This window comes from Bos indicus x Bos taurus, chromosome 17 (genome assembly GCF_003369695.1).
Source record: "Bos indicus x Bos taurus breed Angus x Brahman F1 hybrid chromosome 17, Bos_hybrid_MaternalHap_v2.0, whole genome shotgun sequence".
NCBI lineage: Eukaryota > Metazoa > Chordata > Mammalia > Artiodactyla > Bovidae > Bos > Bos indicus x Bos taurus.
The window spans coordinates 26,688,318-26,704,412 of record NC_040092.1 but is presented as its reverse complement, the minus strand read 5'-3'; the positions used below and the strand labels follow the sequence as shown (position 1 = coordinate 26,704,412).

Below are 16,095 nucleotides of genomic sequence, written 5' to 3'. Positions count from 1 at the left end.
CTCTGCCTGCATAAAGAGCTGCATCCCAGGGAGCCCGTGTAAACAAGAAGCCTCGCTCCCCAGTCTGTGCGTCAATAAATCTGCCATGGAAGCCAGGCCAAGCGATGTCAAATAACAGGAAAATATGCGTCTCACCCTGTGACCGAGGAAGTTGGCATCTGAACAGAAAACCATTCACCCACATGCATAAATGGAATGTGTATATATAAATATGAAAATGCTTCATATTATGCGTATTCTGTAGATGTGGGCAGAACACACACAAGAAAGGATGGTGGAATAATGCAAGAAACATGAAACTAAACAACCATATGTTTCCTGGGAATGTAAATATAAGACATGCACAAGTTACTGAAAGATACACACAAAAATCTGCCCTCTGTGTTACTGCAGGCTCTAGGAAAGGAGATCAGGATAAGATCTCAAAGTCCAACAGGACATGTGCTTTTCTAAATAATGTTTTATTTTTTAAAAGAATAATGCTTTAATATATTGCTGCTATCATTTGCTAAAGTGTAAGCTAGGAAAAAAATAACCTAGAATTCTAAGCTCAGTGAGACCATCTTTCAAAAATAAAAGTGCACGTTCTCAGAAAAATAAGAATGGGACTTGCTGCCAGCAGACTCGCACTACAAGAGGAGTTATGGGAACATACCAGACAGAAAGTGTGTTCTACACAAAGTGATAAAATAGCTGGAGATTGAAAACATGAAGGGAAATTATTATGCTTTTAATATTTATTTTTATTTATTTATTTGACTGCTCTGGGTCTTAGTTGCTGCATTTGGGCTCTAGTTCTCTGACCAGGGATTGAACCTGTAGCCCCTGCATTGGGAGCTCAGAGTCTTAGCCCCTAGACCACCAAGGAAGTCCCCACAATTATCACTTTCTTAATTTTAATTGCCTTAGAGGACAACTAATTACCTAGAGTAACAATACTCCCAACATACTGTGCATTTATGACATCTGTAAAGATAAAATGTATAATAATGCTAATGCTAAGTCACTTCAGTCGTGTCCGACTCTGTGTGAGCCCATAAACGGCAGCCCACCAGGCTCCGCCGTCCCTGGGATTCTCCAGGCAAGAACACTGGAGTGGGTTGCCATTTCCTTCTCCAATGCATGAAAGAGAAAAGTGAAAGTGAAGTCACTCAGTCGTGTCCGACTCTTAGCGACCCCATGGACTGCAGCCTACCAGGCTCCTCCATCCATGGATTTTCCAGGCAAGAGTACTGGAGTGGGGTGCCATTGCCTTCTCCGATGTATAATAAGAATAGTACTAATTATGGGCAAGAACAGCTATGAAACGATTGTTGTATTGTCTCTGAGTACATGTGAGGTGGTATAATATTATTGGCGGGTAGACACAGATGAATTAAAGATATATATTCTAAGCCCTCTAGGGCAACCTTACAAAAAAGTTAAAAGGAAGTATACACCAGGAGTCAATAGCAGATAAAAAATGGTATCAAAAATACACAGAAAAATCCAAATGGAGTAAGAAAAGGAGAATATAAGAAGCAAAAAAAATAAATAAATAAAAGTAGATCATGATCTGGTCGGGTGTGTGATCGAGCACGGACATCCTGGCCATCTCCCTCACTCTTCTCTCCACTCCCTCCGTCCCCTCCTCTGCCCCCTCCTCGCCCAGGGACCCTCCCACGCAGACAGTACCTGAAGTCCAGGAAGGCGCAATACAGGAAGATTCGGTTGCTCTCATTGGTGGCCTCAGTGTACTGCCTTTGAGTCTGAAATGAGAGAGGATGGACACACCTCATGATACAGCCAGGAAGACAAACTGCCAACACTGGTGGGAGAGCCAAACGCTCGCGACCCCCAAGAGTCCAGGTTGTGGACACACAAAGCCCTTGACCTTCCACTGCAACCCTTGTGGACAGATAAGGTGGGTCACCCAGCCCCATCTCTCACATGGCGCTCCTTTGCCCACAAATCAGGGCTCCTTTGCATTCAGGTCCTTTGCACTTGCTGGGTCCTTCTGCTAGAAAGCTGTTACCCTAAGACAACCCTCCCTACCTTCAGGTCTCTCCTCAGGAGATCCACCTGCCCATTCAAATCAGTTTCAACCTATCCCTTCCTCTTACTGCATTTTTCATAGTACTGATCACGCAGAATGTTGCATATTTACTTACTTCCTTGTCTGCTAGCTTCCTCTCTAGAACCTGCACACAGAGAACCTGTGGCATCTCGTTTCCTCATATCCCCTGTGCCTACCCTAGTGTCTGGCACACAGCACGTGCCTACTAAATACTTATTGAACCAATGAACAAGTGAACAGATCCATCAACAGCCCTGTTACTAGGATTCTCACTCCCCTAAGAGAGAAAGTCTCGTTCCCAGGTTACTCCTGGATGCCAACTTGGGGTATCTGGTATCAGCTGCTCTGCCCTCAGCAACACACAGAGGCTTCTCCAAGAATCTTGCCAGGGAGCTCAGGAAGCCAGCAGCTCCATTGGAAACCAGAATAAACGGTATCTAATCAATTCCCAGTCGATAAATCAAGAACCAGAGATCAAATAGCCAACATCTGTTGGATCATAGAAAAAAACAAGAGAATCCCAGAAGAACATCTACTTCTGCTTCATTGACTACACTAAAGGCTTTGACTGTGTGGATCACAACAAACTGTGGAAAATTCCTCAAGAGATGGGAATACCAGACCACCTTACCTGCCTCCTGAGAAACCTGTCTGCAGGTCAAGAAGCAACAGTCAGAACCAGACATGAAACAACATACTGGTTCAAAATTTTTTAAAGAGTACATCATGGCTGTATACTGTCACGCTGTTTATTTAACTTATATGCAGAGTACATCATGCGAAATACTGGGCTGGATAAAGCACAAGCTGGAATCAAGATGGCTGGGAGAAATATCAATAACCTCAGATATGCAGATGACACCACTCTTATGGCAGAAAGTGAAGAGGGACTAAAGAGCCTCTTGCTGAAAGTGAAAGAGGAGAGTGAAAAAGCTGATTTAAAACTTAACATTCAAAAAACGAAGATCATGACATCTGGTCCCATCACTTCATGGCAAATAGATGGGGAAACAATGGAAACAGTGAGAGGCTTTATTTTCTTAGGCTCCAAAATCACTGAAGATGGTGACTGCAGCAATGAAATTAAAAGACACTTGCTTCTTGGAAGAAAAGCTATGACAAACCTAGACAGCACATTAAAAAGCTGAGACATTACTTTGCTAACAAAGGTCCATATAATCAAAGCTATGGTTTTTCCAGTAGTTATATATGGATGTGACAGTTGGACCATAAAGAAGGCTGAGCATCGAAGAACAGATATTTTTGAACCATGATGTTGGAGAAGACTCTTTAGAGCCCCTTGGATTGCAAGGAGATCCAACCAGTCAATTCTAAAGGAAATCAATCCTGAATATTCACTGGAAGGACTGATACTGAAGCTCTAAAGCTTTGGCCACCTGATGCAAAGAGCTGACTCATTAGAAAAGACCCTGATACTGGGAAAGACTGAATGCAAGAGGAGAAAGGGACAAAGAGGACAAGATGGTTGGATGGAATCACTGACTCAACAGACATGAGTTTGAGCAACCTCCAAGAGATGGTAAAGGACAGGTAAGCCTGGAATGCTGCAGTCCATGAGGCTGCAAAGAGTTGGACACGACTGACTGAATAACAACAACAAAGTGAATATAACAAAAAAGAGACAGACTCACAGATATAGAGAACAAGTTTAGTGGTTACCAGCGGGTAGAGGAAAGGGAGGAGGGGCGATTGGCTTAAAACCGAACATTCAAAAAACTAAGATCACGGCATCCGGTCCCATCACTTCATGGCAAAAAGAAGGGTAAAAAGTGGAAGCAGTGACAGATTTTATTTTCTAGGGCTCCAAAATCAGTGCAGACAATGATGATGACTGCAGCCATGAAATTAAAAGATGTTACTCCTTGGAAGGAAAGCTATGACAAACCTAGCTGCTGCTGCTGCTGCTGCTGCTGCTGCTGCTAAGGCGCTTCAGTCGTGTCCGACTCTGTGCGACCCCAGAAACAGCAGCCCACCAGGCTCCCCTGTCCCTGGGATTCTCCAGGCAAGAACACTGGAGTGGGCTGCCATTTCCTTCTGCAATGCATGAAAGTGAAAAGTCAAAGTGAAGTCGCTCAGTCATGTCCGACTCTAGCGACCCCATGGACTGCAGCCTACCAGGCTTCTCTGTCCATGGGATTTTCCAGGCAAAAGTACTGCAGTGGGGTGCTATTGCCTTCTTCTGACAAACCTAGACAATGTATTAAAAAGCAAAGACATCACTTTGCCAACAAAGGTTCATATAGTGAAAGTCATAGTTTTTCCAGTAGTCATGTACAGATGTGAGGGTTGGACTATAAAGATGGCTGAGCACCAAAGAATAAATGCCTTCAAAGTGTGGTGCTGAAGAAGACTCTTGAGAGTCCCTTGGACAACAAGGAGATCAAACCAGGCAGTCTTAAAGGAAATCAACTCTGAATATTCATTGGAAGGACTGATGCTGAAGCTGAGGCTCCAATACTTTGGCCTCCTGTGGCGAAGAGCCAGCTCATTGGAAAAGAGCCTGATGCTGGGAAAGATTGAAGGCAAAAGGAGAAGAGGGCAGCAGAGGATGAAATTGTTAGACAGGATCACTTACTCAATGGACATGAATTTGAGCAAACTCTGGGAGATAGTGAAGGACAGGGAAGCCTGGCGTGCTGCAGTCCATGAGGTTGCAAAGAGTTGGACATGACTTAGTGACTGAACAACTTAACATGAATAAAATAAGCTACAAGGAGAAAAAATTTTTTAAAAAACAAAACAATAAAATAATAAATAAAAATAAAATAAGCTACAAGGACGGGCTTTCCAGGTGGCACTAGTGGTAAAGAACCTGCCTGCTAATGCAGGAAACACAAGAGATGCAGGTTTGATCCCTGGGTTAGGAAGACCCCTGGAGTAGAAAATGGCAACCCACTCCAGTATTCTTGCCTGGGAAATTTCATGGACAAGGAAGCCGGGTGGGCTACAGTCCATGAGGTCACAAAGAGTCAGACATGACTGAGCGACTAACACATAAACACAATCCACAAGGATAAGCTGTACAACCCAGGGAATATAGCCAATATTTTATAATAACTGTAAATGGAGTATAACCTTTAAAAAAAAAAAAAAAAGTGTGGTCTCCACAGAAGCCTCAGCATCCCAGGGCCCCACCACAGAACCCGAAACTCTGGGGGTGGGAACAGCCTCTGGGTTTTCACAAGTACTTGAGGTTCCCACACGAACTTGAGAACCACTAAAAGCTAGCAAGAGGCTCCCTCTTCTGTCCCCTCCTCCTGTCTCGGTCTGCCGTGGCCTTTGTGCTCAGACACAGACAGCCCTGTGGTTGCAGCCATTCAGAACCACAGAAGGTCATTAGCGGGGAAATGGCAACATGTGAAACCCATAAAGTCAAAACTACAATAAGAACCTGGTAGCCCCACCCAGTACCAGCAAGGCTTCCTTGGCCCTGAGTAACACCAGACCTCTTCAGAACACCACTGTGTACCCTTCCCCGCTTCCCTCTCCCCACTGGCAAGCACTAGTTTGTTCTCGATATCTGTGAGTCTGCTTCTCTTTTGTTATAATCACTAGTTTGCTGTATTCTTTTAGGTTCCACCTACAAGTGATATAAGGAGATCTAACCAGTCCATTCTGAAGGAGATCAGCCTTGGGATTTCTTTGGAAGGAATGATGCTAAAGCTGAAACTCCAGTACTTTGGCCACCTCATGCAAAGAGTTGACTCATTGGAAAAGACTCTGATGCTGGGAGGGATTGGGGGCAGGAGAAGGGGACGACAGAGGATGAGATGGCTGGATGGCATCACTGACTTGATGGACGTGAGTCTGAGTGAACTCCGGGAGTTGGTGATGGACAGGGAGGCCTGGCGTGCTGCGATTCATGGGGTCGCAAAGAGTCGGACACGACTGAGCAACTGAACTGAACTGACAAGTGATATCACACAGTATCTGTCTTCCTCTGTCTGACTTATTTCACTTAGCATCATGCCCTCCATCCACGTTGCTGCATATGGCAAAATTTCATTCTTTTTTACGGCTGAGTAAGTATTCCAAAGATCTTCACGCCCCAGATAATCACAATGGTGTGATCACTCACCTACAGCTAGACATCCTGGGATGTGAAGTCAAGTGGGCCTTAGGAAGTACAAAGCTAGGGGAGGTGATGGAATTCCAGTTGAGCTATTTCAAATCCTAAAAGATGATGCTGTGAAAGTGCTGCACTCAATATGTCAGAAAATTTGGAAAACTCAGCAGTGGCCACAGGACTGGAAAAGGTCAGTTTTCATTCCAATCCCTAAGAAAGGCAATGCCAAAGAATGCTCAGACTACCACACAACTGTGCTCATTTCACACGCTAGTAAAGTAATGCTCAAAATTCTCAAAGCCAGGCTTCAGCAATACGTGAACAATGAACTTCCAGATGTTCAAGCTGGTTTTAGAAAAGGCAGAGGAACCAGAGATCAAATTTTTAACATTTTCTGGATCGTCAAAAAAGCAAGAGAGTTCCAGGAGAACATCTATTTCTGCTTTATTGACTATGCCAAAGCCTTTGACTGTGTGGATCACAATAAACTGTGGAAAAGTCTGAAAGAGAGGGGAATACCAAACCACCTGACCTGCCTCTTGAGAAACCTGTATGCAGGTCAGGAAGCAACAGTTAGAACTGGACATGGAACAACAGACTGGTTCCAAATAGGAAAAGGAGTACGTCAAGGCTGTATATTGTCACCCTGCTTATTTAACTTCTATGCAGAGTACATCATGAGAAACGCTGGGCTACATGAAGCACAAGCTGGAATCAAGATTGCCGGGAGAAATATCAATAAGCTCAGATATGCAGATGACTCCACCCTGATGGCAGAAAGTGAAGAAGAATTAAAGAGCCTCTTGATGAAAGTGAAAGAGGAGAGTGAAAAAGTTGGCTTACAGCTCAACATTCAGAAAACGAAGATCATGGCATCTGGTCCCATCACTTCATGGGAAATAGATGGGGAAACAGTGGAAACAGTGGCTGACTTTATTTGGGGGGCTCCAAAATCACTGCAGATGGTGACTGAAGCCATGAAATTAAAAGACGCATACTCCTTGGAAGGAAAGTTATGACCCACCTAGACAGCATATTAAAAAGCAGAGACATTACTTTGTCAACAAAGGTCCATCTAGTCAAGGCTATAGTTTTTCCAGTAGTTACGTATGGATGTGAGAGTGGAACTATAAAGAAAGCTGAGTGCAGAAGAATTGATACTTTTGAACTGTGGTGTTGGATAAGACTCTTGAGAGTCCCTTGGACTGCAAGGAGATCCAACCAGTCCATCCTAAATGAAATCAGTCCTGGGTGTTCATTGGAAGGACTGATGTTGAAGCTGAAACTCCAATATTTTGGCCACCTGATGCAAAGAGCTGACTCATTTGAAAAGACCCTGATGTTGGGAAAGATTGAAGGCAGGAGAAGGGGACGACAGAGGATGAGACGGTTAGATGGCATCACCAACTCAATGGACATCAGTTTGGGTAAACTCCAGGAGTTGGTGATAGACAGGGAGGCCTGGCGTGCTGCAGTTCACGGGGTCACAAAGAGTTGGAAATGACTGAGCGACTAAATTGAAATGAAGTATTCCATTGTGTATATATACCACATCTCCTTTATCCATTTGTTAACGGACTTCCATACCCTGGAGATTGTAAATGCTGCTGTGAACATTGGGGTGCGTGTATCTTTTCAAATTAGTGCTCTGGGGTTTTTTTTTAGACATCACCCAGGAGTGGAATTGCTGGGTCATATATATGGCAGTTCTTATTTTCAGTTTTTTATGGAATCTCTATACTATTTTCTGATTCAATCAACATGAACTTGGGCAAACTCTGGGAGACGGTGAGAGACAGGAAGGCCTGGTGTGCTGCAGTCCATGGGGTCGCAAAGAGCCAGACACGACTTAGCAACCGAACAACAACATACCCTTTTCCCCAGTGGTTGCACCAGTTTCCATTCTCACCAACAGCATTTTCCCTTTTCCCCACATCCTCATTTGCTCTTTGTGTTACTTTTTGATGATGGCCATTTTCCGATAGGTGTGATGTGATAACTCCTCAAGGTTTGGATCTACATTTCTCTGGTGACTTGAGATGTTAGGAATCTTTTCACATGCCTGTTGACCATCTGCATTTCCTCTTTGGAAAAACATCTATTCAGTTCTTCTGCCTATTTTTAAATCAGTTTTTTTTAAATGTCAAATTGTGTGAGCTGTTCGTATACTTTGGATATTAACCCCTTATCAGCCATATCATTTGCAAATACCTTTTCTCCTTCAGTAGGCTGTCTTTCCATTTTGTCATGGCTTCCTTCGCCTTGCAAAAGCTTTTAAGTTTAATTAGGTCCCATTTGTTTACTATGCACCATTTTTAAACAAGGAATGCATTTGTGTGATGCTTGTGTAATGGAATAAACATTAGGGCAGCCAGGACTAGAAGGAGCAAGCCAGCAACGTTGTCCGAGGCCCTGAGGGCTTCCCCAGGAAGAGGAGCCACCCCTTCTCTCATCGCCAGCCCTGCTCTGAGCACGAGGAAGTATTTCCACGTGGGAGCGGAACAGAGACTGGAGCCCTGACCCTCTGACACTGGACCTAAATCACTCTTCAAGGGGAATTTAAAAATCAGGCACAACCCAGAAGCCAAGCGCCTGTGTGGTCGGCAGGGTGGAGAGCAGACGGCGCTCCCCGGGATCTAGGGCCAGGATCACACCCGAAACAGGAAACCCCGTCTGGGTTCCTCCCGGCTAGGCTCCTGCGATGGGAAAAGCAGATCCCCTCCTTCTGTTTGGAATCTGCAGCCAAAATGGAACAAAAGCTCTCAGCAGGCCTCCAGGAAAGACTAGACAGTTCCCAGGAGCACAGGAGGAAGGAAGGGCGTGTGTGAACGCACCGGGCGTGGTGCTGCCTGAGAAAGGAGGGCGGGTCCACCAGGTCATGGCCCACTTTCCCAGAGAGATGTGGGAGATGCTGTCTGGCCATCGTGAAAACCATCCCCATCAGTCATCCCAGGACCCAGGAAACGGAGGTCCCCATTGGGAAGGGGGAAAAGCAGCAGCCACCTTGACCTCCCTGGGCCCTGAGGCTGAGGACCCTGCAGAGCCCTGCGGTCCACAGGGAAAGTCTGATTCTTCACCAGACATCTCTTCCTAAGCACCAAAGTCCCATGGGGAAAAGGCTACATGGGCCCCAGGGAACGTCTCCTATGGGATCTGAGACTCCCGCAAACAACCATAAGGGTTTCCCATTTGGGGAGAAGCAAGTGGGATTAATCAGGTGTTCACTGTCTGCTGCAGGTTCGGCAAGAGGTCTCTATCTGAGAGACACACCTTAGAAGAGAGAAAATCTACCCCACAGCAGCCTATGAATGTTCCTCATTTAGAAACTTGCTTGCTTTTCATTCAAGGACAATTGTCCCTGGGTATTCATGGGGGACTTGTTCTAGGACCCCCGAGGACACCCAAATCCATGGATGCGCAAGTGCCTTATACAAAATGGTGTGGTTTTTGCATATAACCTACACACATCCTCCCATATACTTTTTTTTAAAATCTTGGACTGGCTTTATTGAAAATCATTGAAAATTCTAACCATAGAATAATCAGTATAGAGTCTATTCACTGAGCGCCTATTATGGATTGAACATGGTAGATGAGTACTTTCAACTTTTAATTCACAATACCGCTCTGAAGTAGGAATCGTTACTCCCACTTTATGTATTAGAAAAGATCATTTGCTTAAAATCTCAGGAGAGCATCTAAAAATGTCGTGATTCAGCCAGGGCTTCATGCTATTGATATGTGTCTGTAAGACACGTTATCCCACCAGCACCCTCATGAAATTCTTAATAATTAAGAGATAAACCATAAAACAAACAATAAAATTCAAAAGCTACATCATATCCATGTCACTTTCCATATCATTTTGGGCTTTTGCTTTGTGCCATTGGGCATCTATTTCTATGGGGGTTGTTTTGTTTTTTTTGTTTGTGGTCAGATACAGACATGCTGCAGTCCATGGGGTTGCAAAGGGTCAGACCCGACTGAGCAACTAAACAACCACAGAGGCCCTTTAAATGAGATGAGAACATCACTTGCCAAACTGCCCTCGAACTAGGAGGCAGGATCTGCTCATTCCTATCCCAGTTGCTGTGGGACTGAGGAGAGCTTCACAAGCAAGGTCAATGCCTTCCTTTATCATCTAGGCAGACAGGACAGTATATTTGGAGGGGGAGGGGGGGCAAGTAGAGTTGCTTTACAATGGTGTGTTAGTTTCTGCTGTCCAACGACGTGAGTTGGCTATATGTATACACATATCCCCTTCCCTCATGGACCTCCCTCCCAGTGCCCACCCCACCCCTCTAGGTCGTTGCAGAGCCCCGAGCTGAGCTCCCTGTGCTGTGCGGCAGCTTCCCACGAGCTGTCTGTTTCACACACTGTGGTGTATAAATATCAATGCGACTCTCTCAGTTTGTCCCACCCTCTCCTTCCCTGCTGTGTCCACACGTCAGGTCTCTATGTGTGCGTCTCTATTTCTGCCCTGCAAATAGTTTCATCTGTACCACTTTTCTAGATTCCACATGTATGCATTAATATATGAGATTTGTTTTTCTCTTTTTGATTTATGACAGACTCTAGGTTCATTCATCTCTCAACAAACGACCCAATTTTGTTTCTTTTATGACTGAGTAATGTTCCACTGTATATATGTACCACATCTTCTTTATTCATTCATCTGCTGATAGACATGTACATTCTTTCCATGTCTTGGCTATTGTGAATAGGGCTGCAATGAACACCGGGATGCAAGTGTCTTTTTGAATTATGGGTTCTCTCAGGTTTATGCCCAGTAGTGGGATTGCTGAGTCACATGGTAGTTCTATTTGTATTTTCTTAAGGAACCTCCGTAGTGTTTGCCATAGTGGCTGTATCAACTTACATTCCCATTAACTGAACAAGAGGGTTCCCTTTTCTTCATACCCTTTCCAGCATTTATTGTTTGTAGATACTTCTGATGATGGCCATTCTGACCAGTGTGAGGTGACACCTCATTGTTTTGATCTGCATTTCTCTAATAATTAGTGAGAAATGGGGTGTTTCCCACCATATCAATAAACAAGGATGTTACAGCTATCAGCAATTCCGGCCCTCCAAATGTGAGTTTCTGAGCCCAGAGGGGGCCCAGGAAGAATGAGGCCTGTGATTTGGCAGCAAGCTGCAGCCACTCCCTACTGTGAGCACCGAGGAGCCTAGGGATACAAAAAAAAACAGGATGCTCGCCTCAGAGAGCTGAGATGCATACGAAAGGAATGATTTCAGTAAGCCCAGACTCTTACATCTTCCCATATATAGAAAAGTACTAAAGTCCTTAACTTGAGATATCTGGTTTTCCTCAATATTTTGTTGTTCAACCTACCTGCCCCTTGTTGCCAATGTCTATATAACCTGACTCCTTCCCACCAGCTCCTCAGAACAGTTCTCTTGGGGTCACTGAGATGCTGTGTCCCAGGCTTGAAGTCCTAAAAATCCCCACCAAACAAAACATAACTCTCAACTTTTAGGTTGTGACTATTGTTTCCAGTCAACATTAGTGATGCTCAGCATCTAATCAAAAAATACATAGAAACAAATGACCACAAAGACACAACAACCCAAAACCTATGGGGTGCAGCAAAAGCAGTTTTAAGAGGGAAGTTTATAACGATTCAATCCTACCTCAAGAAACAAGAAACATCTCAACTAAACAACCTAAATTTATACCTAAAGCAACTAAAGAAGAACAAACCAAACCCAAAGTTAGTAGAAGGAAAGAAATCATAAGTCAGCACAAAAATGAAACAGAAATGAAGAAAACATTGGCAAAAATTAATGAAACTAGGACTTCCCTGGTGGCCTAGTGGTAAAGAATCCACCTTCCATTGCAGGGGACATGAGTCTGGGCCCCAGTCAGAGAGCTAAGATCCCACATGCCCCGGGGCCAAAAAACAAAAACATAAAACAGAAGCAATATTGTAACAAATTCAATAAAGACTGTAAAAATGGTCTATATGAAAAAAAAATCTTTAAAAAAAATCAATGAAACTAAAAGCTGATTCTTTGAGAAGATAAACAAAATTGATAAACCTTTAGCCAGACCCATCAAGAAAAAAGAGAGTTCAAATCAATAAAGTTAGAGATGAAAACGGAGAAATTGCAACTGACACCACAGAAATACAAAGGATCATAAAAGACTACTATAAGCATGCATAGGCCAATAAAATGGACAACCTGGAAGAAATGGACAAATTCTTAGAAAGGTACAAATTTCCAAGACTGAACCAAGAAGAAATAGGAAATACAAACAGACAAATCACAAGTAATAAAATTGAAACTGTAATTAAAAATATTTCAACAAAGTCCAGAACCAGTTGAGTTCACAGGCAAATTCCATCAAACATTTAAAGAGCTAACATGCACCCTTCTCAAACTCTTCCAAAAACTGCAGAGAAAAGAACACTCTCAAGTTCATTCTATGAGGTCAACATCATCCTGATACCAAAACCAGACAAAGATATCACAAAAAAAGAAAATTACTGATCAATATCACTGATAAACATAGACACAAAAGTCCTCAACCAAACACTGGCAAACAGAATTCCACATTAAACAGAACACATTTAAAAGGATCATACACTATGATCTAGTGGGATTTATCCCCTGGATGCATGGATTCTTCAAAATAAGCAACTCCCATATACTTTAAATCATCTGTAGTTTATGTATAATCCTAATACAATGTAAATGCTATGCAAATAGTTGTCAGTGCAAGGCAAATTGATATTCTTTTTTGGAACTTTCTGAAATTTGTTTCCAATATTCTCCATCTGAGGTTGGTTGTTTCTATGGATGTGGAACTGGCAGATATGGAGGGCCAACTGTATATAGTTAAACTTATGCATTAGTTGGAAGGACACTTGTCTATCACTGTGCCAAGAAACACACATGGAGCACTATGTCCCTTAATTTGACACTTAGTAAAGCAAAGGCGGACCAGAAAGAAGGCTGAGCACCAAAGAATTTATGCTTTCAAACTGTGGTGCTACAGAAGACTCTTGAGAGTCCCTCAGACAGCAAGGAGATCAAAACCAATCAATCCTAAAGGAAATCAACCCTGAATACTCATTGTAAGAACTGATGCTGAAGCTGAAGCTCCAAGACTTTGGCCACCTGATGCAAAGAGCTGACTCATTGGAAAAGACCCTGATGCTGGAAAAGATTGAAGGCAGGAGGAGAAGGGGATGACAGAGGATGAAATGGTTAGATGATGTCACCAAGTCAATGTGAGCTTAAGCAAATTCAGGTAGACGGTGAAGGACAGGGAAGCCTGGCATGCTGCAGTCCAGGGGGTCTCAGAGAGTTGGACATGACTGAGCAACTGAACAATAGAAGCAATGGCAGGGGTCTTAGCGCACCCCCGCCCCCCACCCAGAGCTGCAGGCATGTGTGCACGGCTGTTAGTCAGCAGGAGGTCTGGAGCAGCCCCCTCTGCTGGTCACCTTCCTCTCTGACCAGGCTCATCTCATGAGCCAAGGACCAGGCCTCTGCATGGCTGAAATGCATCCCCACTTTATGGAAACAAGAATGGCAGAGGTATCGTTGAGTCGGGGATGACAGGGGACACCCTTCATCCAGCCTCAGCCTTCTGGAATTTTCAGGTGTTTCTTTCACTCACAGAATCACAGGCAGCACAGCACAGCAGAAGCAGCCCCTCCTGAAGATGGTAAGACAGGTTCCAGCACTGGCAGGATGGGGGCAAGGCAGGGCCCCAAGAAAGAGACCCCTGAGATTCACCTCTGGACGGGGAGACCTAGGCAGCCTAGTGGGTTGAGTTGCACAAATGCTGAGGGTGAAAGTTCAGGTGGGCTGAGAACTGAGACCTTTGACCCCATGGAGCAGATCAAGGAGGCTCTCTGGCTCCACACCAGCCCCCCAACTCCAGCACCATTTGCACTGGGCTTTGCCCTTTCTGGCTCCCAGGAGGAGTGGGCCATGCCTGGGGCACTGAGAACCCACAAGCGCTGCACTCAGACCCTCCCAAGATCCCTCAGTGTGTGATCAGCTCATCAGAGGCCCTTATCCACGGCCCCCAGGCTCTCTCCATTCAAATGCTGCCTGAATCCCCATCTCCACCAACCCTTCAAGGCCCACCAGCCAACAGAAGCTTCTTTGGGCTTAAGTTTGTCTGTCCTGTCTGTGGACAGACACGTCCTGACTACACGATGCACGGATGGCCCCAGAGGCGCTAACATACACTTGTTCTCATCCTCAGAGGACAGCTGGGCCTCAGTCCCAGATGGACCCCAGCCTCCCGACCTGCCTCTTCCCTCCACGTGCAGCTGAGCACAGCCGGAGACACGGAGAAGGGCCTGGGCGGGACACATCAGCACACCCACGGCCATCAGGAGAGGGTCAGAGATGCCCACCAAGGATCCCATCCAGAGGCCTGGGGACGGCGGAGTCCCACACCTGCAGGAAACTTGAGTTTTTCCGCCTTCACTGTCCCTGTGGAGTTCTGGGCAGGGGCAGGTCTGGTGACAGAAGGGAATTAAATTCTAAATGTGATCCTCTGTGATCTCCAGACCCAAGTCCTCTCTCCTCTGTTAAATCTCACGGGTCCAGTGTGAGGCCCCCAGCCTCTTGATTCTCACATTCATGGTTTATATTCGGTGTGTAAACCTGTAGGCAGGTGAGAGAAACATGCAGAGAGAAAATTGCTTTGCTGCTTCCAGCAAAAAAAAAAAAAAAAAAAAAGGAAAAAACCCAAGAAGTTACACAGGAATCTGGAATTAGAACAGCCTGCTTCAAATTGAACAGAAAATGTTCTCACATCATCCCTGTGGCCCAGGTAACAGGAGTCAGGACTGTCTCAGTGGACAATGTGCTGACATAAACTATACACATCCCCAGGCCTGTTCCCACATGTGGTATTTACAGCTGCGATGTCTCAGAGAGATGGGTCCCAGGGAAGGCAGAGTGCGGGGCAGAAAACAGAAGCAGAAAGAGGCAGGAATGTGTGGGGACGAAGGCAGCTGTGAGCTCTTGTCAGCCTGGAGGTTGGGGTTCTTTCTAAAAGTCTCCATCCCTATTTCACATGAATGGGCTGCAAAGATTCTTGTTTTTTGTTGTTGCTGGTTGTTTGGTTTTTTTTTTTTTTGGCTGTGCTGAGTCTTTGTTGCTAGGCCAGCTTTTCTCTAGTTGTGACAAGCAGGGGCCCCTCTCTACTTGTGGCGCCCAGGCTTCCGATTGTGGTGGGTTATCTAGTTGCGGAGCATGGGCTCTAGGGCATGCAGGCTCAGTAGCTGCGGCATTTGGGCTTAGCTGCCGTGTGGCATGTGGGATCTTCCCAGGCTGGGGATGGAACTCGAGTCCCCTGCATTGGCGGGTGGATTCTTAACCGCTGGACCACCAGAGAAGTCCAGATTCTTGCTTGTAAAACACAAGGAAAACCTTGTGTTGAGCCACACACTCAGGACTATTTGATGCTAGACAGCTGTTTATTCATGGCTCACAAGAGTCTGGGGTCACTACATAGGTTTGCTTCCAGTTTGACTCAAATATTAAAGAACAAAGGCAACTGCCCTGGTCTCAGATCCCTCATGTTTATCCCCACCTCCCTCCTCACCCACTTATTCCCCCCTCAAGTTAACACAGAGACAGCAGGTGTCCCCAGAAAACCCCCAGGGAACGGTGCCTCACAGACCTCAGAGCCAGGCCAGCTATACCCAAAAGGGGCACCTTGACCCTGGAGGGTTTAAATCTCAGAGGAGACCCTCTTTGCCCTCTCCTTCCTAATCCAAGAGGGGAGAATGGAAGACACCTAAGGAATTGTCTGAATTAGGACAAGTTCACTCAAGTAGCAAAAATATCTTTTCTATGGAAAACATGAAATCCTTGTTTTTCTGGGATCATCTCCTCCCATGAGAAAATATACGCCTTAAAAAAAGAAATAAATGCCATTATTTTTCTTACAGTG

General features: G+C 45.0%; 1 protein-coding gene across 2 annotated transcripts in view; it reads right to left on the bottom strand.

The window, feature by feature from the left end:
- The window catches only part of ADGRD1 (adhesion G protein-coupled receptor D1), a 176,253-nt gene that overhangs the window by 58,031 nt on the left and 102,127 nt on the right, over positions 1–16,095 (bottom strand). For both annotated transcript variants that reach the window (XM_027567068.1, XM_027567069.1), the window contains one exon: positions 1,675–1,748. In XM_027567068.1, coding sequence (XP_027422869.1) covers positions 1,675–1,748 — 74 coding nt within the window. The remainder of the gene's footprint in view (positions 1–1,674; positions 1,749–16,095) is intronic.